Genomic DNA, 19,685 nt, shown 5'->3' with positions numbered 1-19,685 from the left:
TGTTGCCAGGGAGCCCCCGTGACATGGGGAAGAAGGGAGAGGGGGTCACACTGGCCTGGCCGCGCCTGCTTGTTAAGAAGCTGCTTCCTTAGCAACCAGGTGGGAGGGCCGTGGGGTGGGGGTGGGGGCCTGGGCATGAAAATGAGCCTCCGTGGCAGAAAGAGGAGGCTGTGGCGGTGTAAGACGTCTGCTCCCTGTGAACCAGGGGACTCCACGGGTAGGGCCTGGGGGGCCTTCCTGCCAGGGAATCCCTCCACTTAGTAACCCGATAGGATAGCTGCCGGGCAGCTCATGGCCTGGGGTCTTCCCCCTAGCAACCAGGGGCAGGGGCCTGAGGCTCCCTGAGCCCCATTGTTAGGGAGGCCCCCCCAACAACGAGATGGCCTAGGAGGACAAGGGGAAAATGGGGGTGGGGGGGGCAGAGCACTTGCTCAGGAGTCCCCTTGTCCCAAAGGCACTCCGGGCCTCCCCATGGAGAAAGTATGGGGCATGTGTAGGGGGCCTTAGGGATGTGAGGGCCCTGAGGGTGGCTTCTCCCTAGGCCTCAATCCACCTACAAATGGGGAAAGGAGTCCATGTGGAGGTCGTCAAGCTTCCCATTTGGTTCCCCTCCGTAAGGAGGAGGAGCCCAACTGGGGAGCTGGGTTGGGACTGCGATTCTTAGTTCTCTCAGGTGAACTTCCAGTCAGCTTTGCAGGGCAGTGAGGAGGGGCCTCCTGGGACAGTATAGCTTTGGGGCCTGGATTTCTGAGTCTGAGAGAGGAGGGGCTGGGGGTCTGGACTCCTGGGTCTGAGGGAGGAGGGGCTGGGGTCTGGACTCCTGGGTCTGAGGGAGGAGGGGCTGGGGTCTGGACTCCTGGGTCTGAGGGAGGAGGGGCTGGGGGCCAGGACTCCTGGGTCTGAGGGAGGAAGGGCTGGGGGCCTGGGTCTGATGGAGGAGGGGCTGGGGGCCTGATTCCTGGATCTGAGGGCGGAGGGGGCTGTGGGGGGTCAGGATTCCTGGATCTGAGGGAGGAGGGGGCTGTGGGGGGTCAGGACTCCTGGGTCTGAGGGAGGAAGGGTATGGGGGCCAGGACTCCAGGGTCTGAGGGAGGAGGGGCTGGGGGTCTGGACTCCTGGGTCTGAGGGAGGAGGGGGCTGGGAGTCTGGACTCCTGGGTCTGAGGGAGGAGGGGGCTGGGGGTCTGGACTCCTGGGTCTGAGGGAGGAGGGGCTGGGGGCAGGACTCCTGGGTCTGAGGGAGGAGGGTCTGGGGGTCTGGACTCCTGGGTCTGAGAGAGGAGGGGGCTGGGAGTCTGGACTCCTGGGTCTGAGGGAGGAGGGGGCTGGGAGTCTGGACTCCTGGGTCTGAGGGAGAAGGGGCTGGGGGTCTGGACTCCTGGGTCTGAGGGAGGAGGGGCTGGGGGCAGGACTCCTGGGTCTGAGGGAGGAGGGTCTGGGGGTCTGGACTCCTGGGTCTGAGAGAGGAGGGGGCTGGGAGTCTGGACTCCTGGGTCTGAGGGAGGAGGGGGCTGGGGGTCTGGACTCCTGGGTCTGAGGGAGGAGGGGCTGGGGGTCTGGACTCCTGGGTCTGAGGGAGGAGGGGCTGGGGGCAGGACTCCTGGGTCTGAGGGAGGAGGGTCTGGGGGTCTGGACTCCTGGGTCTGAGAGAGGAGGGGGCTGGGAGTCTGGACTCCTGGGTCTGACGGGGGAGGAGGAGGCCAGGACTCCTCTGAGGGCAACTGTCCAGAAGCCCAGATCCCATTTCTCTGGAAGCCCTGTGAGGCTGACCCCCTGCCCTGCGCATCTCCTGTAAACATCCTGGTGGGAGCTGAGTGGCCCTGGGCTGCCTCCGTCAGAGATGACACAGGTTAGAGGGGGCTCAGCAGGGGGCCGGGGGTGGGGGGTCATAGGGGTTGTGGAGCTGAGGCCAGCAGCTGATGACCATTTCCTGTGTCAACATCATCTGGACCCACTTCGCAATTCCCGGGATTCCTCAGGGATCAAGGAGGGGGTGGGGGGCGGGGCTGCCAGGGCCCTGGACCGCGGCTTGGGACTGGGGGGGCCCCCGCCGTCACGGCCCTCACCGCTAATGACAGGTTTGGGCTGCTTCTGCGGCCCGCCTGCCCCGTCACCCCCCAGAGGCCAGACAGGACCCCCCAGGGACAGACAGACGGACACACACAGCCTCGGACCTGCTGACCTCACACCAGCCAGCCCCACCTCGCCCAGGGGGTCGGCACACGCAAGGACCCCCGGCTCCCTGCTAGTATCCCAGTGGTACCTTCCCCCGAGATTGTGACCCCCCCCACCAGAGCCTCACACACTGGGTCTCCCCTGATCTCCTAGTTTGTTTCTTCCTGTGTCCCTAGATCCCGTTGTTTTACATCATTGTTTGTCACTCTGGGGGTTTGTGCTACAGTCTCTGTTCCTGCTTGTCCTGTCGTCTTGTCACCTCCCCAAGGCCTGCCTCTCAGTGTCTGCACCCCACCCCTTCCTTCTTACTGTCCTTGTAGTGGAAGCAGCTGGAGCACCCCTCACCCTGGGGAAGACCCAGGAGTCTGGAGAGTTCCCCCTGCCCTCGCCCTCCTGTCCTGCGCCCACCACATCTCCCTCAGCCTCCTGCAGCCGGGAAGGATGAAAGATGGGCAAACATGACCCCAGAGTCCTGGGTGATGGCCAAGGCGACACTGGGGGTGGGGCGGGGGGACTGGCCCCAGCCACGCACCACTGACCTGGCCCCAGACTCCTGACCTTTTCCGTAGCGTATTCTCCAAATTACAAAAGGCAACACCTTTTTCTCTACCTGGAAGCCAGGGTTTGGGGCCTGGACACTGGGCATGGGGTCTGAGGGAGGAGGGGCTGGGGGCTAGGACTCCTGGGTCTGAGGGAGGAGGAGATGGAGGTCTAGACTCCTGGATCTGAAGGAGGAGGGGCTGGGGGCCTGGACTCCTGGGTCTGAGGGAGGAGGGGCTGGGGGAAGGACTCCTGGGTCTGAGGGAGGAGGGGCTGGGGGTCCAGACCCCTGGGTTGAAGAAGGGGGTCTGGTTCCCTGTAGGTGGAAGGGGCTGCCGTTTCGAGATCCCTTTTGTTGCTCCCAGACTGGCCCCAGGCCCAGTCCCTATCCCCTCAGGCCAGTCCATCCCCCAGGCTGGTGGCCTGAGTCACCTTGGCTGGCCCCGCCGGTCTGGGGGGGGGGCTACGTCAGTTCTCCCCTCACTGACGCAGCCTCGGGCCCCCCACGCTGACTCAGCCGGAAACAGGCCCCCTGAGGGGCGGAGACCCAGTGGTCAGAGGCCTGGGTCCCTGCGGGAACGGGGGCTGGGAAGGGCCCCTGGGGGGCCCTGGAAGGGGTGGCCATGACAGACCAAGGGAGAGAGAGCTCTTACCTGAGCAATGAGGTCATGTCCCACCATGGGGGGGCTGTGACCTCACCTCCCTGGGGAGGAGAGCCGTCGTCCCCCCCCCTCTCCCATGGTGGGGGATGGGAGGGGGAGAACTCTAGCCTGCATTCATCCCCAGAGCCCCCCGCACCCCCCCACCCCCGCCAGCTCAGCACAGGGCCTAGAGGGAGTCTGCTGGGGGACCTTTGGAAAGTCTCGTCACTTTGTCTTTCACTGTCGCTTCTGTCCTGGGTGGTGATGGGGGGCGGGGAATGCTCCTGGGAATGGAGCTCTGGACCTGTTCCCTCACGGGCTCTGCCCAAGTGCCCGGCCCTCCTCCGGGTACCATGTCCACGCTGCTGTTCCCCCGTCTGTGTGCGTCTCCCCCTCTGGCGCCAATGCCTCTCTGCACCGCGATCTCTCTGCAGATGTCCCCCGTGCCCTGTCCCCAGCTCCTCTCCCTGGCTGAGCCACTCTCTCTGCAGTTCTGTAACCCTCCCTGCCTCCTCTGCTCACGCAACATCTCCACCCTTCTTTCTCTGGGTCTCCCCGCATGTGTTAATAAAAATCAAGAAAGAGAATAACAATGGTTCATATTTCCTGAGAGCTGACTGCGTGCTTTGCGTGGGTGAAGTCATTCTTACCCCGGTGTTTGGGGGGTAGGATGGGTACTCGGTCACCCCCATTTCACAGGTGAGGAAACTGAGGCACAGAGGGGTACCGCACCTCTTTTCCATCTCTGCTTCTCTCCCCACCTTCACATCCCTACCTGTCTCCTGGGGAAAGGCTCTGCCCCTCTCTGTCCTCAATGTTCAGCGCCTCTGTCTCTCTGAGCGCGTCTGTCCCCCTGCCTGTCTGTCTCTTGGGGCCTTTCAGCTCTGTCACCTGCTCCTCTGTTTTCTCTGTATCTCTTCTGCAACCTGCCTCCCCTCTATGACTGCAACTTTGTCCCTCTTCCTCCTGGGGTCTCTCTGCGACTGCAGTGTATCTCCTTAGTGTCTCCGTCTCTCTATCTCTGCCTTTCAGAGGATCTATCTCTGCCCCAATGTCCCCATCTCTCCAAGTGTCTCTGTCTCCTCGCTTGGGTCTCCAAGCTCCGTCCCCTTCTCTTTCTCCGTTCCTCGTCCCACGGGGTCGCTCTGCCTCCCCATCCTGCGTCTTGTGGCCCCATCCCCAGCTCTCCGTGTCCCTCAGTGCCAGTCCTGGTCCTGTGGACCCCCGCCCGCTGCCCGCAGCCGGGCCCCAGCCCTGTGCGCCGTGTGTGTCTGCCCCTGCGGCGGCCGGCCGAGGAGGTGGAGGGAGGGGACGCCAATGACCTCACCAGCCCCTCTCCGACCACCCCCCCCTTTCTCTTTTCAACTTTTCCAACTTTTCCTTCCGTGCCCTCCTCTGAGCAAGGCAGCGTGAGCCCTGCGAGGCAGCCGGCTCCGTCTGAATGGAAAAGGCAGGCAGGGAGGGTGAGTCAGGATGTGTCAGGCCGCCCTCCCCTGCCGCCTGCCCCCCGCCCGCCCGCCCTGGCCCCCTATATAACCCCCCAGGCGTCCACACTCCCTCACTGCCACGGCCCTCGCTGCTCACACGCACATGCCTCCCCTCCCCAGGCCGAGGCCCAGCTGACCCCCAGGGCTCCCCCCCGGCAGCGGACAGGGAAGGGTTAAAGGCCCCCAGCTCCCTGCCCCCTGCCCTGGGGAATCCCTGCCCTGTGGGGACATGAACAGTAAGTTGGTTCAAGTTCATAGGGTGGGGGGGGGGGACAGGAAGGGAGGAGGGAGGGACCGCGGCGAGGAGGGTGGGGAGCAGACAGACACAGCGGAATCGGACAGAGAGAGAGAGGAGAGCGAGGGAGCCGTGGGGAGGCAGAGACGGAGGACAGGAAAGGAGATTCAGAGAAAGCAGCAAGAGGCCGGGAGCAGAGACGGGCAGAGACAGGAGGACGGACTTGAGACGCGGAGACAGGGCAGCGCGAGAGACATGAAGACATACAGACAGGGACAGACAAATGCCGGGAGGTGACCCCCAAGAGCGCGGGACGCCCTGGGAGTCGGCAGACACCCGGGCATGCCGACAGAAAGGCTCCGGGAGGGAAACTGAGGCAGGGAGCCCGAGGAGGTGAGCGCAAGTCCCGAACGCCGACCCCCCAGGCAGGGGGAGGAGAGAAAGAGAGACAGTGGTGCAGACGGGAACGGGAGAGCCAGACAGATGCGGACCGACGGACAGACAGCGGCCGGGGAGGGCGCGGGGGGCGGGCTGGGGGTGTGATGCGGGAGCGGGGCGGCCCGGGGGGCGCTGATTGGCTGGCGGGCGCGGGGGTGGGCGGGGCGGCTGGGGGATGGGCTGCCGGGGAACCAGCGGGCCGGAGCCCCCGGGGAGCGCGCCGCCGCCGGGTCCCTGTCCGCCTCCCGCGTCCCCGCTGCGCCCGCGTCTCTGCGTCCCTCCGCCCAGGTGTGCCCCGGGGGCATCCCCGGCACCACGGCCCGGCCTTCCGCGGTCCCCCTGGGCAGGGGTCTGGGCCTCCGGGTTCCTGTCCCGGTCTCCTTGCCCCGCTCTCAGTCCGGCTCGGGCTCCCGAGGCCCGGGGAGGGGGCAGGTTCTGGCCTGTGCCTCCCCCCTCATGCCCCGCCCCGGGGCCCAGATTCCGGCGTCCGGGGGCGGACGGGAGACGCCCGGCCCGTCTACCCGCCCCGGGCCGCGTCTGCTCCGACGGGCGGGGCAGCCAGAGCGGGAGAGGGAGAGGGCAGCCCGCCCCGGGCCTGCGACCTGCCCTGGGCGCGCCACCCCGGGACTCGGGACCCCCAGTCCCTCCTCCCCCGGACCCACCAGTCCGGTCTGAGCTCTCTCTGCCTTCTCCCGCCCCCAGGTGTTTGCTGCCTGGTCCTGGTCGCTCTGAGCCTGTGGCCGGATAGAGCTGCTGCCCCGGGGCCACCGCCGGGCCCCCCACGGGCCTCCCCAGACCCTCGGGCCGAGCTGGACAGCGCCGTCCTCCTGACCCGCTCTCTCCTGGCCGACACTCGACAGCTTGCTGCGCAGCTGGTGGGAGAGCCTGCCGGGGGCTGGGCTGGGACAGGGACCCGGAGTGTGGAGGGCTTCTGGGCTCGCACGGAAACAGCGGGAGAGGGGGGAGCCTGGGGCCTGTCTGCAGGATGGGGGGACCCTTGGAGCTGGGCAGGCCCCCCCTCAAGGCTTCTTTTTCCCCACAGAGAGACAAATTTCCAGCCGACGGAGACCACAACCTGGACTCTCTTCCCACCTTGGCCATGAGTGCAGGGGCGCTGGGAGCCCTACAGGTGAGGGGAGGGGAAGGGGAAGAGGGGGCAGAGGCGAGAGCTGGGCGGTGGCCAGGGTGCAAGGGGGGCTGGGGGCCAGAGCAGGCGTGCGGCAGGTGTTCCGTGATGCCCCCCATGCCCTGCCTCCTAGCTCCCAGGTGTGCTGACGCGGCTGCGGGCAGACCTGTTCTCCTACCTGCGGCACGTGCAGTGGCTGCGGCGGGCGGGCGGCCCTTCCTTGCGGACCCTGGAGCCGGAGCTGGGCGCCCTGCAGGCCCGGCTGGACAGACTGCTGCGCCGGCTGCAGCTCCTGGTACGACCTCGCAGCTCCCAGGCCCCGTACCTAGACTTGAAACCTGAGACCCCGGGACCCCAGACTCCAGGCCTGCTCGGAGACCCCCAGCCCCCTCGAGGCCCCGGACCCTGACCCAAAGCCGGCCTGGAGGCCCTGCCTCTGCAAACCCCAGACCTCAAGAGCCTAGATCCTGAGATCTCGGGTGAGACGAGCCCAGATCCTGAGCTCTGAGTCTCTGAGACCTCAGATGCTGGTTGTGAGCCCTTAAGACCCCCAAACCCTGACCGCCAAAACCTGAGACCCAAGAACCCGAGATCAGAAAACTTTAGTTGCCCGTTCCTGGGCCTGACCACAAAGACCCTGGACCTCAAATTCCAGCTCCCGGTTCTGAGACCCCAGCCCTCACCCACGAGTCCCTGAGCTTGGATCCTAGAGACCCCACATGTAAGACACCAGCCCCAAGATCTTGGACCTGACCCCAGACTTGAGCCTACAGCCCCCAGCGCTCACCTAGCATCAGGATCCCAGCCCTGACTCTATAGACTTCACCCCTCAATCCCCTGAGCTTGGCCCTCTCCAGCTTTGAGACCTCCACCTTTTGGCCCCGGCCTCCACTTTCTGAACCCAACATGTTGAGAACTCCCCACCCAGAAACCCTACCCTGCAGGTTAAAGACCCTCTGGAAACATGCCGCCTGGACTCCCAGGTTCCAAACGCCCCTTCCCGGGACCCCCACTGCACCCCCACCCATTGCTAACCTTCTGTCTTCTCCCGACAGATGTCCCGCCTGGCCTTACCCCAAGCACCCCCAGACCCACCAGCTCCCCCACTGGCCCCCCCAGCCTCCGCCTGGGGGGGCATCAGGGCAGCCCACGCCATTCTTGGGGGGTTGCACCTGACCCTTGACTGGGCCGTGCGGGGCTTGCTGCTGCTGAAGACTCGGTTGTGACCAGCTACACAGAACCGCCAACGTCCTTCGATGCCACATCTTATTTATTTATTTATTTGGGGACTAGGGGCATGGAGGTCAGGAGATACCCCCCTCTTCTTCTCCCCCTAATTAGAGACGGTCCCTCCAGGAGACCTGGGCAGAAGGGGGGGGGCATCTGTGCCTTATTTATACTTATTTATTTAAGGGCGTGGGTGGGAGGTGGGTGGGCTTGGGGACCAAAGGGTGAGGGAACTGGAGTCCTGGATTCTTGAATCTCTAAGACGTCTGGCCACAGTGTTTCCCTGTTCCCCACGCCTCTGGGCCTAGGCAGGAGCATATATTATTTATTAAACAATTACTTTTTGTGTTGGGGTGGGGAGGGAAGGGAAAAGAGGCCTGGGTTTTTGTACAAAATGCAAGAAACTTTTGTACGATACAGAAGGGGGAATTAAATTTGTCATACACATCCACTTAGAGGTGATTTCTCTGAGGGCTGGGGGCTGGGGTCCCTGGAGTAGAGGGAGGCAGGGACCCTTAGTGGGCAGGACAGCAGAGGGGAGATGGTTGGTCCTCCAGGGCAGGGTCTGAGCCTCATCTGGTGCACAGCACTTCATAGACTCTCAATAAATATTTAATAGAAGGTTCCAGAAGGTCATCCAGTGCCCTACAGTGCTTGTACATGACAAGGCTGCGAGTTCGAGGTCATTCATTATGGCAGTTCGCAACAGCAAATTGGAAGCAACCTAGATGTTCAACAGAGAGGGATGGTTTAATAAATGACACCCATCTGTGTGATGGAATACTATTAGCCATAAAGGGGGGATGATACAGAGGCGGCTTTAAGACATAGAGAAAGCAGGCTACTAACCACTGCACGATTCCCACTTTGCTTCTCTGGATGGATGGATGGGTGGATGGATATATAGATTTTTTAAGAAGTCCTAGAACACAGGGCACCTGGCTGGCTCAGTCAGTAGAGCATGTGACTCTTGATCTCTGGGCTGTGAGTTCAAGTGCCGCGTTGGGCATAGAGCTTACTTTAAAATAATAATTAAAAAAAAAAAAAACCTCCTAGAAGAAAATACACCAAAATGTTGACCATGGTCCCCTCAGGGTGGAAGGCAGGGTGGGATTATGGGTGCTTTCATTATTTGTGCTTGTCCGAATTACTCAGAGTTTCTACAGTGACCGTGTGTTTTGCATGACCCATTAAAAAAAAAAAATGATACACACTTTTTAGAAGGACGGAATGCCAGCCAACCCCTTCCCCCCAAATAAGACCTCAGAAGGAGTCAGGAATGACTGCTCACTGAGTGTGTGCTCTGGGCCGTGTCTTAAGTGTGGGGTTTTACTTACATGATCCCCGGAATGCTCCATCATGCCCCACTTTCCAGGTGAGAGAAAGTGAGGCTGGCGGGGGAGGGGACATGGTGTTCAAGGTCACACCTTGAAAGGGACCACTGTGTTTCTGCCAGAGGTCCAGCTCCTTCCAAAGCCCGTGCCCCTCTCTTTATAACCAATGTTCAGCAATCACTGCCACAGACACAGATCGGTTACATATGGGGAAACTGAGGCTCGGTGGGGGGTATGAGTCTTCCTCAAGGTCCCTGAAAGGGGTCAGTGGTGAGTTGGGGCCATGCTCGGGCCTCCCTTCTTAAGTGGGAAACTCTTTGGTTAATTATCCATTTATAATGTCCAAGACAGATCCTGCCGGGGGCCCTGAGTTTTCAGTAGCTTTGGGTCTGCAGTCGGGGCTTCTGATTCACAGACTCCAGCCCTCGAGACTCTAGGCCACATCCCAGGAGGAGAAGGGAGTCCACGCCCCCCCCCCCCCCCCCCCGAGAGTTCCCAGAAAGAGTCCTACAAGTGTCTGATGAGGTCACAAAGGCCCCCCCCCCAAGGCTCCTCCCCCAAGCCAGGGCTGACCACCCTCCACCGCAGGGCCACGGCCAAGCCCTGGGGAAGCCCCACCCTCTGGGACCCCTGAGCTGTGGCACCTGCCAAGCCTAAAGGGCCAGGGCGGGTGGGCTGAGGGACACTGGGCAGGCCAAGCGCCCGGGTGCCGGGTCCCTGACTCTGTGTCTGGGGTGACCCACCTTTTCTGCAGCCGCCATGAACCGGCTTCAGAACATCAGGCGCACGGAGCCATTCCAGGGACCCTCAAAATGGGTCCCCACACTAGGCGAGCTGCAGAAGACCCTCCAGAGGGGAGAGTACCTGCCCCTCCGCCCGCTGCCCATGTTCGAGAGTAACTTTGTCCAGGTCCCCGGCTTCCTGCACCCTGGGGGCGGAGAGCGGCAGGAAGGGATTGAGACACCACCCCCCCACCCCCGCCCCGGACTGCGGGGTCCGAACCCAGGCAGGCCCCCTGCCTAGGGGGTGGGGAGGCTCAGGTGGCGGGGGGCTTGGGCCGGGGGTGCCAGAGGAGCATTGGAGAAAGGAGTGGTCCCAGCCCCTCTCCCTGGCCCCCCAGGTGGCCAGTCGAGGGGCCCCCGTGTACGTGCACCGCAGAACCAACCGTGTGACCATGGGTGTGGCCGCCTCCCAGCCTGGCCTGGTGTTGCCAGACATCCTGCTGATCGCTCAGCCCCCGGAGGGCAGGGAGTGCGCCAGCCTCGTCCTCACCAGGTGCCTCCATCCCCCCCGCTCCCGGGCCTGCCCTATCCCCCCCTCCACCACGTCCCTCTCCCGCCTCTCCCCCCGCCCCCCACCCCCCTGCCCCGCCCCATCCTCTGCCTCCCCCAGGATGCTCCCGCTGGACCTGACCCGCCTCTACGTGCATGACCTGTCCTCCTGGCGCCTGAAACTGCGCCTGGCCACGGGCCGCTGCTACTACCTGCAGCTGGACGCCCCCGGCAACGAGGCCGGCTTCCTGTTCGACCGCTGGATCCGGCTCATCAATCTGCTCCAGGAGCCCGCCACCACCCGGCTCCCCAGGACCCCGCGTGGGCCCGCCAGGGACCCGGCCAGCGTCAAACCTCCCGCCTCCACCTGGCGCCTCCAGGTGGGCAGCGCCCCCCACAGACCCTGGGAGCAGCTGTGGTTTTGGATTTCAGAGCCGGGACCAACAGCTGAAACCCAGAATCCCAAGAAATGAGGCTGGGGGTCAGGACTCCTGGGTCTGAGGGAGGAGGGGCTGGGGGTCAGGACTCCTGGTCTGAGGGAGGAGGGGGCTGGGGGTCTGGACTCCTGGGTCTGAGGGAAGAGGAGCTGGGTGGGTCTGAGGGAGGAGGGGCCGGGGGTCTGGACTCCTGGGTCTGAGGGAGGAGGGGCTGGGGGTCAGGACTCCTGGGTCTGAGGGAGGAGGGGCTGGGGGTCTGGACTCCTGGGTCTGAGGGAGGAGGGGCTGGGGGTCAGGACTCCTGGGTCTGAGGGAGGAGGGGCTGGGGGTCAGGACTCCTGGGTCTGAGGGAGGAGAGGCTGGGGACAGGACTCCTGGGTCTGAGGGAGGAGGGGCTGAGGGGTCTGGACTCCTGGGTCTGAGGGAGGAGGGGCTGGGGGTCAGGACTCCTGGGTCTGAGGGAGGAGGGGCTGGGGGTCTGGACTCCTGGGTCTGAGGGAGGAGGGGCTGGGGGTCAGGACTCCTGGGTCTGAGGGAGGAGAGGCTGGGGACAGGACTCCTGGGTCTGAGGGAGGAGGGGCTGAGGGGTCTGGACTCCTGGGTCTGAGGGAGGAGGGGCTGGGGGTCTGGACTCCTGGGTCTGAGGGAGGAGGGGCTGGGGGTCTGGACTCCTGGGTCTGAGGGAGGAGGGGCTGGGGGTCAGGACTCCTGGGTCTGAGGGAGGAGGGGCTGAGGGTCTGGACTCCTGGGTCTGAGGGAGGAGGGGCTGGGGGTCAGGACTCCTGGGTCTGAGGGAGGAGGGGCTGGGGGTCAGGACTCCTGGGTCTGAGGGAGGAGGGGGCTGGGGGTCTGGACTCCTGGGTCTGAGGGAAGAGGAGCTGGGTGGGTCTGAGGGAGGAGGGGCCGGGGGTCTGGACTCCTGGGTCTGAGGGAGGAGGGGCTGGGGGCTTGGACTCCTGGGTCTGAAGGAGGAGGGGCTGGAGGTCAGGACTCCTGGGTCTGAGGGAGGAGGGGCTGAGGGGTCTGGACTCCTGGGTCTGAGGGAGGAGGGGCTGAGGGGTCTGGACTCCTGGGTCTGAGGGAGGAGGGGGCTGGGGGTCTGGACTCCTGGGTCTGAGGGAGGAGGGGCTGGGGGTCAGGACTCCTGGGTCTGAGGGAGGAGGGGCTGGGGGTCAGGACTCCTGGGTCTGAGGGAGGAGGGGCTGAGGGCCTGGACTCCTGGGTCTGAGGGAGGAGGGGCTGGAGGTCAGGACTCCTGGGTCTGAGGGAGGAGGGGCTGGAGGTCAGGACTCCTGGGTCTGAGGGAGGAGGGGCTGGGGGTCAGGACTCCTGGGTCTGAGGGAGGAGGGGGCTAGGGGTCAGGACTCCTGGGTCTGAGGGAGGAGGGGGCTGGGGGTCTGGGCTCCTGGGTCTGGGGGAGGAGGGGGCTGGGGGTCTGGACTCCTGGGTCTGAGGGCGGAGGGGCTGGAGGTCAGGACTCCTGGGTCTGAGGGAGGAGGGGCTGAGGGGTCTGGACTCCTGGGTCTGAGGGAGGAGGGGCTGGGGAGCAGGACTCCTGAGTCTGAGGGAGGAGGGTCTGGGGGTCTGGACTCCTGGGTCTGAGGGAGGAGGGGGCTGGGGGTCTGGGCTCCTGGGTCTGGGGGAGGAGGGGGCTGGGGGTCTGGACTCCTGGGTCTGAGGGAGGAGGGGGCTGGGGGTCTGGGCTCCTGGGTCTGGGGGAGGAGGGGGCTGGGGGTCAGGACTCCTGGGTCTGAGGGAGGAGGGGCTGAGGGCCTGGACTCCTGGGTCTGAGGGAGGAGGCCCGCATTCCAGGATCTGAGGGAGGAGGTGGCTGGCGGCCTAGATTCCAGGGTTTGCAGGAGCAGAGGGCAGGACCCCTGGGTCCTGGCATGGGGACGGGTTGGGGTCCTGGAGTCCTGAGCTGGGTAGCTAATGGGGACGTGGAAACCAGGAGGAGGAACCCGTCCTGACTGACCCCCTCCCCGTCCACAGGACCAGCCCCAGTCCGGACGTGGACGTTCGGGTGCGCAGCCTCCGTGTCCTCAGACCCTTCCCTACTTGTCAGCCTCTCCTGCCCCAGGCGTGGCCACACCTGCCAGCCCTTGAGCTCTCCCCCCTCCCCTGCCCGAGCCTCACGTCCTCCCGTCCTCCCTGTCGGGGACCCTGACTGGAGGTCCTCTCCTCCTCTGCAGTCATGACTGTGGAGCCCAACTTTCCTTACAAGATGCTGACACTTCAGAAACAGAGGAAGGCCAGGGTGAGCAGGTTGGGCAGGCCGGGCTGGGGAGGGGCCGGGCTGGGGGCCCCGCGCCTCCTGACTGCCCGCCGTCCCTCCCCCCACCGCCAGACCCTCAAGCGCAAATTCAAGTCTCAGGCCGTGGGCGACTCTGTGCCTCTCATCTGGTCACAGCAGGAGCACGCTGAGCCTAGAAAGAAATCTGCAGAAAAGAAGTAGGCTTGGGGTCTTGCTGCCCGCGGGAGGCCGAAGGGCGAGGACCCCGGTGTGGAGGCCACCAGAGTCACCCCACATTGCCCCCTACAGGTCCCAACGAAACCTCCACCCTGACACATCTCAGACCCAAATCCAGGTTACCGGTGAGCACACCTCGCCCTCCCTGTGTGGACCCCCAACGTTCTGGCCCTTCCCCCGAGAGCTCACACTGCCTTCTTCCCGCCCAGAGAAGCCCAGCATCACCATCCGCACCATTTTCAGCATCGTCTCCAACACCATCAACCACACACAGTCCTCTTCCAAGGCAGCTATTTCCTGGGGGCCCACTCCTGGTCTGAGGGAGGAGGGGCTGGGGGTCTGGATTCCTGGGTCTGAGGGAGGAGGGGCTGGGGGCCAGGACTCCTGGGTCTGAGGGAGGAGGGGCTGGGGGTCAGGACTCCCTCATCTGAGGGAGGAGGGGCTGGGGGTCTGGACTCCTGGGTCTGAGGGAGGAGGGGCTGGGGGCCTGGGCTCCTGGGTCTGAGGGAGGAGGGGCTGGGGGTCTGGACTCCTGGGTCTGAGGGAGGAGGGGCTGGGGCCAGGACTCCTGGTCTGAGGGAGGAAGAGCTGGGGGTCTGGACTCCTGGGTCTGAGGGAGGAGGGGCTGGGGGCCTGGGCTCCTGGGTCTGAGGGAGGAGGGGCTGGGGGCCTGGGCTCCTGGGTCTGAGGGAGGAGGGGCTGGGGGCCTGGACTCCTGGGTCTGAGGGAGGAGGGGCTGGGGGCCAGGACTCCTGGGTCTGAGGGAGGAGGGGCTGGGGGCCTGGGCTCCTGGGTCTGAGGGAGGAGGGGCTGGGGGCCAGGACTCCTGGTCTGAGGGAGGAAGAGCTGGGGGTCTGGACTCCTGGGTCTGAGGGAGGAGGGGCTGGGGGCCTGGGCTCCTGGGTCTGAGGGAGGAGGGGCTGGGGGCCTGGACTCCTGGGTCTGAGGGAGGAGGGGCTGGGGGCCAGGGCTCCTGGGTCTGAGGGAGGAGGGGCTGGGGGCCTGGGCTCCTGGGTCTGAGGGAGGAGGGGCTGGGGGCCAGGACTCCTGGTCTGAGGGAGGAAGAGCTGGGGGTCTGGACTCCTGGGTCTGAGGGAGGAGGGGCTGGGGGCCTGGGCTCCTGGGTCTGAGGGAGGAGGGGCTGGGAGTCTGGACTCCTGGGTCTGAGGGAGGAGGGGCTGGGGGCCTGGACTCCTGGGTCTGAGGGAGGAGGGGCTGGGGGCCAGGACTCCTGGGTCTGAGGGAGGAGGGGCTGGGGGTCTGGACTCCTGGTCTGAGGGAGGAGGAGCTGAGGGGTCTGGATTCCTGGGTCTGAGGGAGGAGGGGTCGGGGGTCTGGACTCCCGGGTCTGAGGGAGGAGGGCCCTGTGTCCTGGGCTCTGGGAGCCTCCCCTGGCCCTGACCATTCTTCCCCTCTTCTCTGTCCACCTACAGTGTTGCTCTTCTGACTCAGACACGGCCACAGTCCTGGGCGGTTTAATTGAGACCCCCATCCGCTGTGCCTCCGCAGACACCCCTGATATTTCCTTGCTGGAATCCTATGATCCCTTCAACACGTACCTGTGGCAGCAGGACATTGAAAACCTGATGGACCCCGATACCAGCCCCTTGTCCTCGTCCTCCTTCTCCCCAGCCACCTACCCTCCCCGCTTCTCCCTCCCAGCCGCTTACTCCTCCTCCCACAGGCGCAACGAAAAGGCCCAGGCTCTGGGATCAGGGCAGAGGCAGCGGCCTCCACCCTCTCAGAAGACCGCAGCTGCCCGCGTCGCCGCTTGGAAGGTTCCATTCCTCCGTGACCAGTCCAAGAGGGTCTCAGCAATGCATGATCCATCCCAGAAGATGTCGACCGCACCCGGCCCACCCCGGGGGGCCCCAGTGGTACCCGCTGTTACCCGGAAGACCCCAACAGTACGTGGCCCCCCTTGGAAGGCCCCACCCGTATCCGTTACTTCCCGGAAGGCCGCAGCCAGTCCTGGCCCGGCCCGGAAGGCCCCACCTGTATCGCCTACTTCCCGGAAGGCTGTATCTTCCTCTGTCCCAGGAAGGAAATCCGTGTTCCTACCTGCCCCATCCCAGAAGGCTCTGACCTCACCTACTCAACAGCAGATGACACTGGACGCTGCCACTTTGGGCACGTTGCCCACGGGAGGTCCTAGAGGGCGTGTGCTCGAGAGAAGCCGGCGTGAGGGGACGCCAGGACCACTGATGTTTGTGGGCACCCAGGAGATGGACCTGATAGAGACAAGGACCCAGAAAACATCCCAGGACCTGCCTTTTACCACCACCAAGAAGGAGTCGGAGGAGGTCGTGCTCACTGAAGCCCTGAAGATCACCCTGGATGGCTTGAAGGGCAGGGGCAAGTTAGAGGACAAGGTCCACAGAAAGAAGGAGGAGATATCCCTGGACAAGCCTGGCTTAACCTCCCAGACGGTGGGGCAACAGCAGAAGTGGCTCAAGACCCAGGAGGTGGTCATCCAGGGACCCCCGGAGGAGCAAAGCAGGCCGTTCTCGGTGGAGGGGCTCACCCTTGCCAAGCTGATGATCATGGCCAACTCCACGGAACCGCCCCTGAGGCCAGCGACAGTCAATCCGTCCTCCTGGCTCTCGAACGCCCCGATGCCTGACATGTCAACAGTCAGCCCCAGTGAGGTGCCCTTGCTGCAGGGGACACCAGAGGTGGTTGGAGAGCAGTCCCTGTTTGGCACCTGGGTGAAGGAGAGAATGCATCCGTGGGCTGAAGGGAGCATGTATCACTGGGTAGAGGCACGGCCCCAGGTTCCAAAAGAGGCTTCCGAAGTGCCTGGCCTCCCCGGGCATGAGGCCAGCAGCCCGATGATGGACAATGTCTCCCCAGATCCCATCAGTCTGCCTGCATCACGGTGGGAGGAGGTACCCCCGTGGCCCGTCTCACTGACCCCCACCTCAGAGATGAAGGCCAGTGTGTTCCAGCAGCCAAAGAGAGCATCTCTTGAGCCCGAGGGGAGGTCAGACCAGCTCAAGAAGACTCCAGACCAGCTGGAGGGGATGCCAGACCCGCTCGAGAGGACTCCAGACCAGCTGGAGGGGATATCAGACCAGCTCGAGAGGATGTCAGACCAGCTCGAGGGGATGTCAGACCAGAGTCCCCTGGCCATAACAAAGTTGTCCTCTGATGTCATCTTACCAACGCTCGTAGGAAATGAGAATATGATGGACATGGCCCCCGAGGTGGAGGACATAGAGGAACCAGGTGTCTACAGTCCTTCAGCCAGGTATTTGGGGTGACAGCTGACACGTTCTGTCAACTCCATTAGCTGCAAGATAAAAAGAGGATCATTCCCTTTTTTCACTTTTATTCACGGACTCAATGTATAGAGAGTGTTGACTTGTGCTAGGCATTGTTCTAAGCACTAGAGATATGGCATTGAGCAATTTGGGGAGGATATGCTCCTGTCATCTTGTGTGTAGAGCCCAGGGATGCTGTTCGATGTCCTACGATGCACAGGATGGCCCACCACAGCAGAGAATGATCCAGAGAAAATATCAGTAGTGCTGAAGTTAGGAGTCCTGACAATTAAAAGCTAAGTCAATTATATTGCACGCTATAACACCTTATAGAGCAGGAGAGGGGGGACTAGGGATGAAGATAGGCAGCCTCCTGTATTGGACTGGTTGGTCCAGGAGGGCTTCAGTGAGTTGATGTCATTTGTGTAAAGGCCCGAAGGAGGGGAAGAAGGAAGCCATGCACACATCTGGTGAAAGTATGTTCCCTGCAGAAGAAAACAGCCACTGCAAAGGCCCTGAGGCATGAGTGGGCGTGTGATACGTTGGAGCAAGAGTGAGTTCCAAGGGACCCCAAGAGTAGGAAATGAAGTCAGAAGAAGTCATGCAAGTGGTGGTAATCACGTGGGACCTTGCAGGCCATTTCAAGGGCTTTGGCTTTGATGCTGAGTGAGCTGGGGGATTTGGGGCAGAATGGCTGGAACTGGTGTATATTTGAAAAGGCTCTCTCTGGCCAAAGCATAGAGAAGGTAAGGGGGCAAGGATGGAATCTGGGAGAATAGGGAGGAGGCAGTTGCAATGATCCAGGCATGAGACAAGAAGGGAGGTGCTGGAGGTGTGAGAAAGAGGCAGGATGGTTGAGCTGACAGATTGGCTCATGGATTGGACATGGCCATGTGGTGTCAAGGGCAAATGTAGGGTCTGGGGTCTGAGACACTGGGGAGACGGAGAGGCTGTGAATGCAGCAGGTGGCAGGGAGGGGATCAGGATCGTCTAAGATCCCTGGTGAAGAAGTGGGGCAGGTAGCTGGATATATGAATTGGGAGTGACGGGAAATCATTGGCCATGGATAGTTACCACAAGCCAAGAGACTGGAGGAGGTCACCAGCCAGTGAGTGTCGACAAAGAGGGTGCAAAGTGTTTAGAAAAGGGGAAACCAGGGGCGCCTGGGTGGCTCAGTCAGTTAAGCGTCTGACTTTGGCTCAGGTCGTGATCTCATGGTTCGTGAGTTCGAGCCCCGCGTCAGGCTCTGTGCTGATGGCTCAGAGCCTGGGGCCTGCTTCAGATTCTGTGTCTCCCTCTCTCTCTATCCCTCCCCGACTAGCGCTCTGTTTCTCCCTGTCTCTCAAAAATAAATAAATGTAAAAATTAAAAAAAAAAAAAAAGAAAAGGGGAAACCATAGTGAGAGTTGGCAGAATGGCGACAGCCTGGGTGTCAGGGGTAGCTGCGTGTAATGCTGCAGTTAGGTGAAGGAATACGGGACGGAGGCAGGAGCCCTGGGCTTACCAGCAAGGATTTTATTATTTGTTGCATGGTGGGAACAAAGACCCGAATGGGGCAGGCCGACGGGAGCACAGAAAGCAGGGGATCACTTGCCGCAACCCTTGAAAACATGATGCTCAGTGAAAGGAACCAGATGCAGAAAGCCTCATCGTGTGTGATTCCATTTGTGGGAAACTTGCAGACCAGGCAAATAAATCCAAGCGGAATGGTGGTTGCTAGGAGCTGGGAGGAATGGGAGGAATGGGGAGGGATGACTTATTGGGAACAGGGGTCTCCTTTTGGGGTGATGAAATGTTCTGCAGCTAAGTGGAGGTGGTGGTTGTACCGCACTGTGGATGTGATTAGTGTCGCCGAACTGTGCACTTTCAAACGGTTGCAACGGTAAATTTTATGTGATGTGTATTTCCCCGCTATATACCTACCTACCCACCCACCCACGTACACGTACTTTCCTATGAACGTGCGTATGCAAAGAGGGGACGCAGAGAGGAGGGGTCCAGCAGCTTTTTTCCAAGTAGTTTGCTGGAAGGGGAGGAGGGACATGGCAAGAAGTAGCTGGTGTAGGAAGTGAGCACGAGAGTGCTGAAGAGGAGAGAGAGATTAGCATTTGCGTGTTGGTGTGAAGGATCCACAGGGGGGCTCCCCCGCAACTAGGCAGGAGGGAGAGAAACTTGGGAGGGACAGCAGGGACAGGAAGACACTGGTGGGGACCCTTATTCCAGCTCACGCTTCATTTTAGCAGGGATTTACTGAGCCCTCACTATGCTCTTCCTGTGACCTCCAAGACCCCCTCTGGCTTTCTCTCTCTCCGCAGCACACAGAGTTCCCAGAGCCTTCATTAGCGGGATTCGGGGGGAGTCCATCTCAATCGCCAAAGTGTCCAAAGGAGCCCAGCGTGACCAGGTAGCCAGAGACCCTGCGGACCCGCCTTAGTCCTGGTACTGAAGTCCGGCGGCTCGGACACCACCCTTACTCTTTCCTCCTCTTCCCCACAGGCCCCCAGGGTGCTGTGCACCTGTACCGTAAGAAGCAGGGTGCTGAAAAGCCCGGGCGGGGGGATGCTCCCTCTAGGGTAGAGACCAGAGCTATCTATACGTTTATATATGGGGGGGGGGGGCGCGGGGGGGCGGGGGAGAGCCCGCGGAGCGGCCCAGCTTCGCAGAGATTAAAAGCCTGAGTCTGAGACTCGGCAAAAATCGTGACTGGGTGCCAGTGTGTGCGCGCGGGGTGGCGTCGGGCTGGAGGTGGGAGGCGGCGGGGGTGGGGGGGCTGGTCCACGCAGACCCTGCCTGGCGGCCCAGAGCGTCCCCTGCAGCGCAGCGGCTCCCATTGGCTGGGGTTCCAGGGGCCCCAGCCAATCCTGCCAGGAGTCGTGGTTTTCCTGGGCTGGGACCCCCCCCCCCCCCCGACACTCAGAAGCGAGGGGCACCGCCGGATGGAGCCACAAGCACAGCTGACCCAGTGACACGTTGACATCAGTCTGGTGAGGGCAGGGCGGGTGGGAGCAGGGACTGGGCTTTGGGGTGGGGGCCAGGAACTGG

At 62.8% G+C, this 19,685-nt stretch overlaps 2 protein-coding genes across 2 annotated transcripts; both read left to right on the top strand.

The window, feature by feature from the left end:
- The first annotated feature begins 135 nt into the window (after positions 1-135).
- On the top strand, positions 136-7,867 carry IL11 (interleukin 11). The gene is made up of 6 exons (XM_047100918.1): positions 136-217; positions 4,556-4,684; positions 6,218-6,390; positions 6,558-6,644; positions 6,775-6,936; positions 7,697-7,867. The coding sequence occupies exons 1-6, from the start codon at positions 136-138 to the stop codon at positions 7,865-7,867; spliced, it is 804 nt and encodes a 267-aa protein (XP_046956874.1).
- Positions 7,868-9,961: 2,094 nt separating this feature from the next.
- GARIN5B (golgi associated RAB2 interactor family member 5B) lies at positions 9,962-18,986 on the top strand. The gene is made up of 10 exons (XM_047100928.1): positions 9,962-10,111; positions 10,323-10,477; positions 10,595-10,853; positions 12,903-12,927; positions 13,103-13,167; positions 13,258-13,361; positions 13,453-13,505; positions 13,590-13,666; positions 14,814-16,630; positions 18,959-18,986. Exons 1-10 carry the CDS (start codon positions 9,962-9,964, stop codon positions 18,984-18,986), a joined length of 2,733 nt encoding a protein of 910 aa, XP_046956884.1.
- The last annotated feature ends 699 nt before the right edge of the window (positions 18,987-19,685 follow it).

The sequence above is a fragment of the Lynx rufus genome, unplaced genomic scaffold, assembly GCF_022079265.1.
Source record: "Lynx rufus isolate CCGP_SWC_20201006 ecotype Redwood Valley unplaced genomic scaffold, mLynRuf1.p SCAF_54, whole genome shotgun sequence".
Classification (NCBI taxonomy): domain Eukaryota; kingdom Metazoa; phylum Chordata; class Mammalia; order Carnivora; family Felidae; genus Lynx; species Lynx rufus.
The sequence above is the reverse complement of the archived record's forward strand: the minus strand, read 5'-3'. Positions and strand labels throughout refer to the sequence as shown.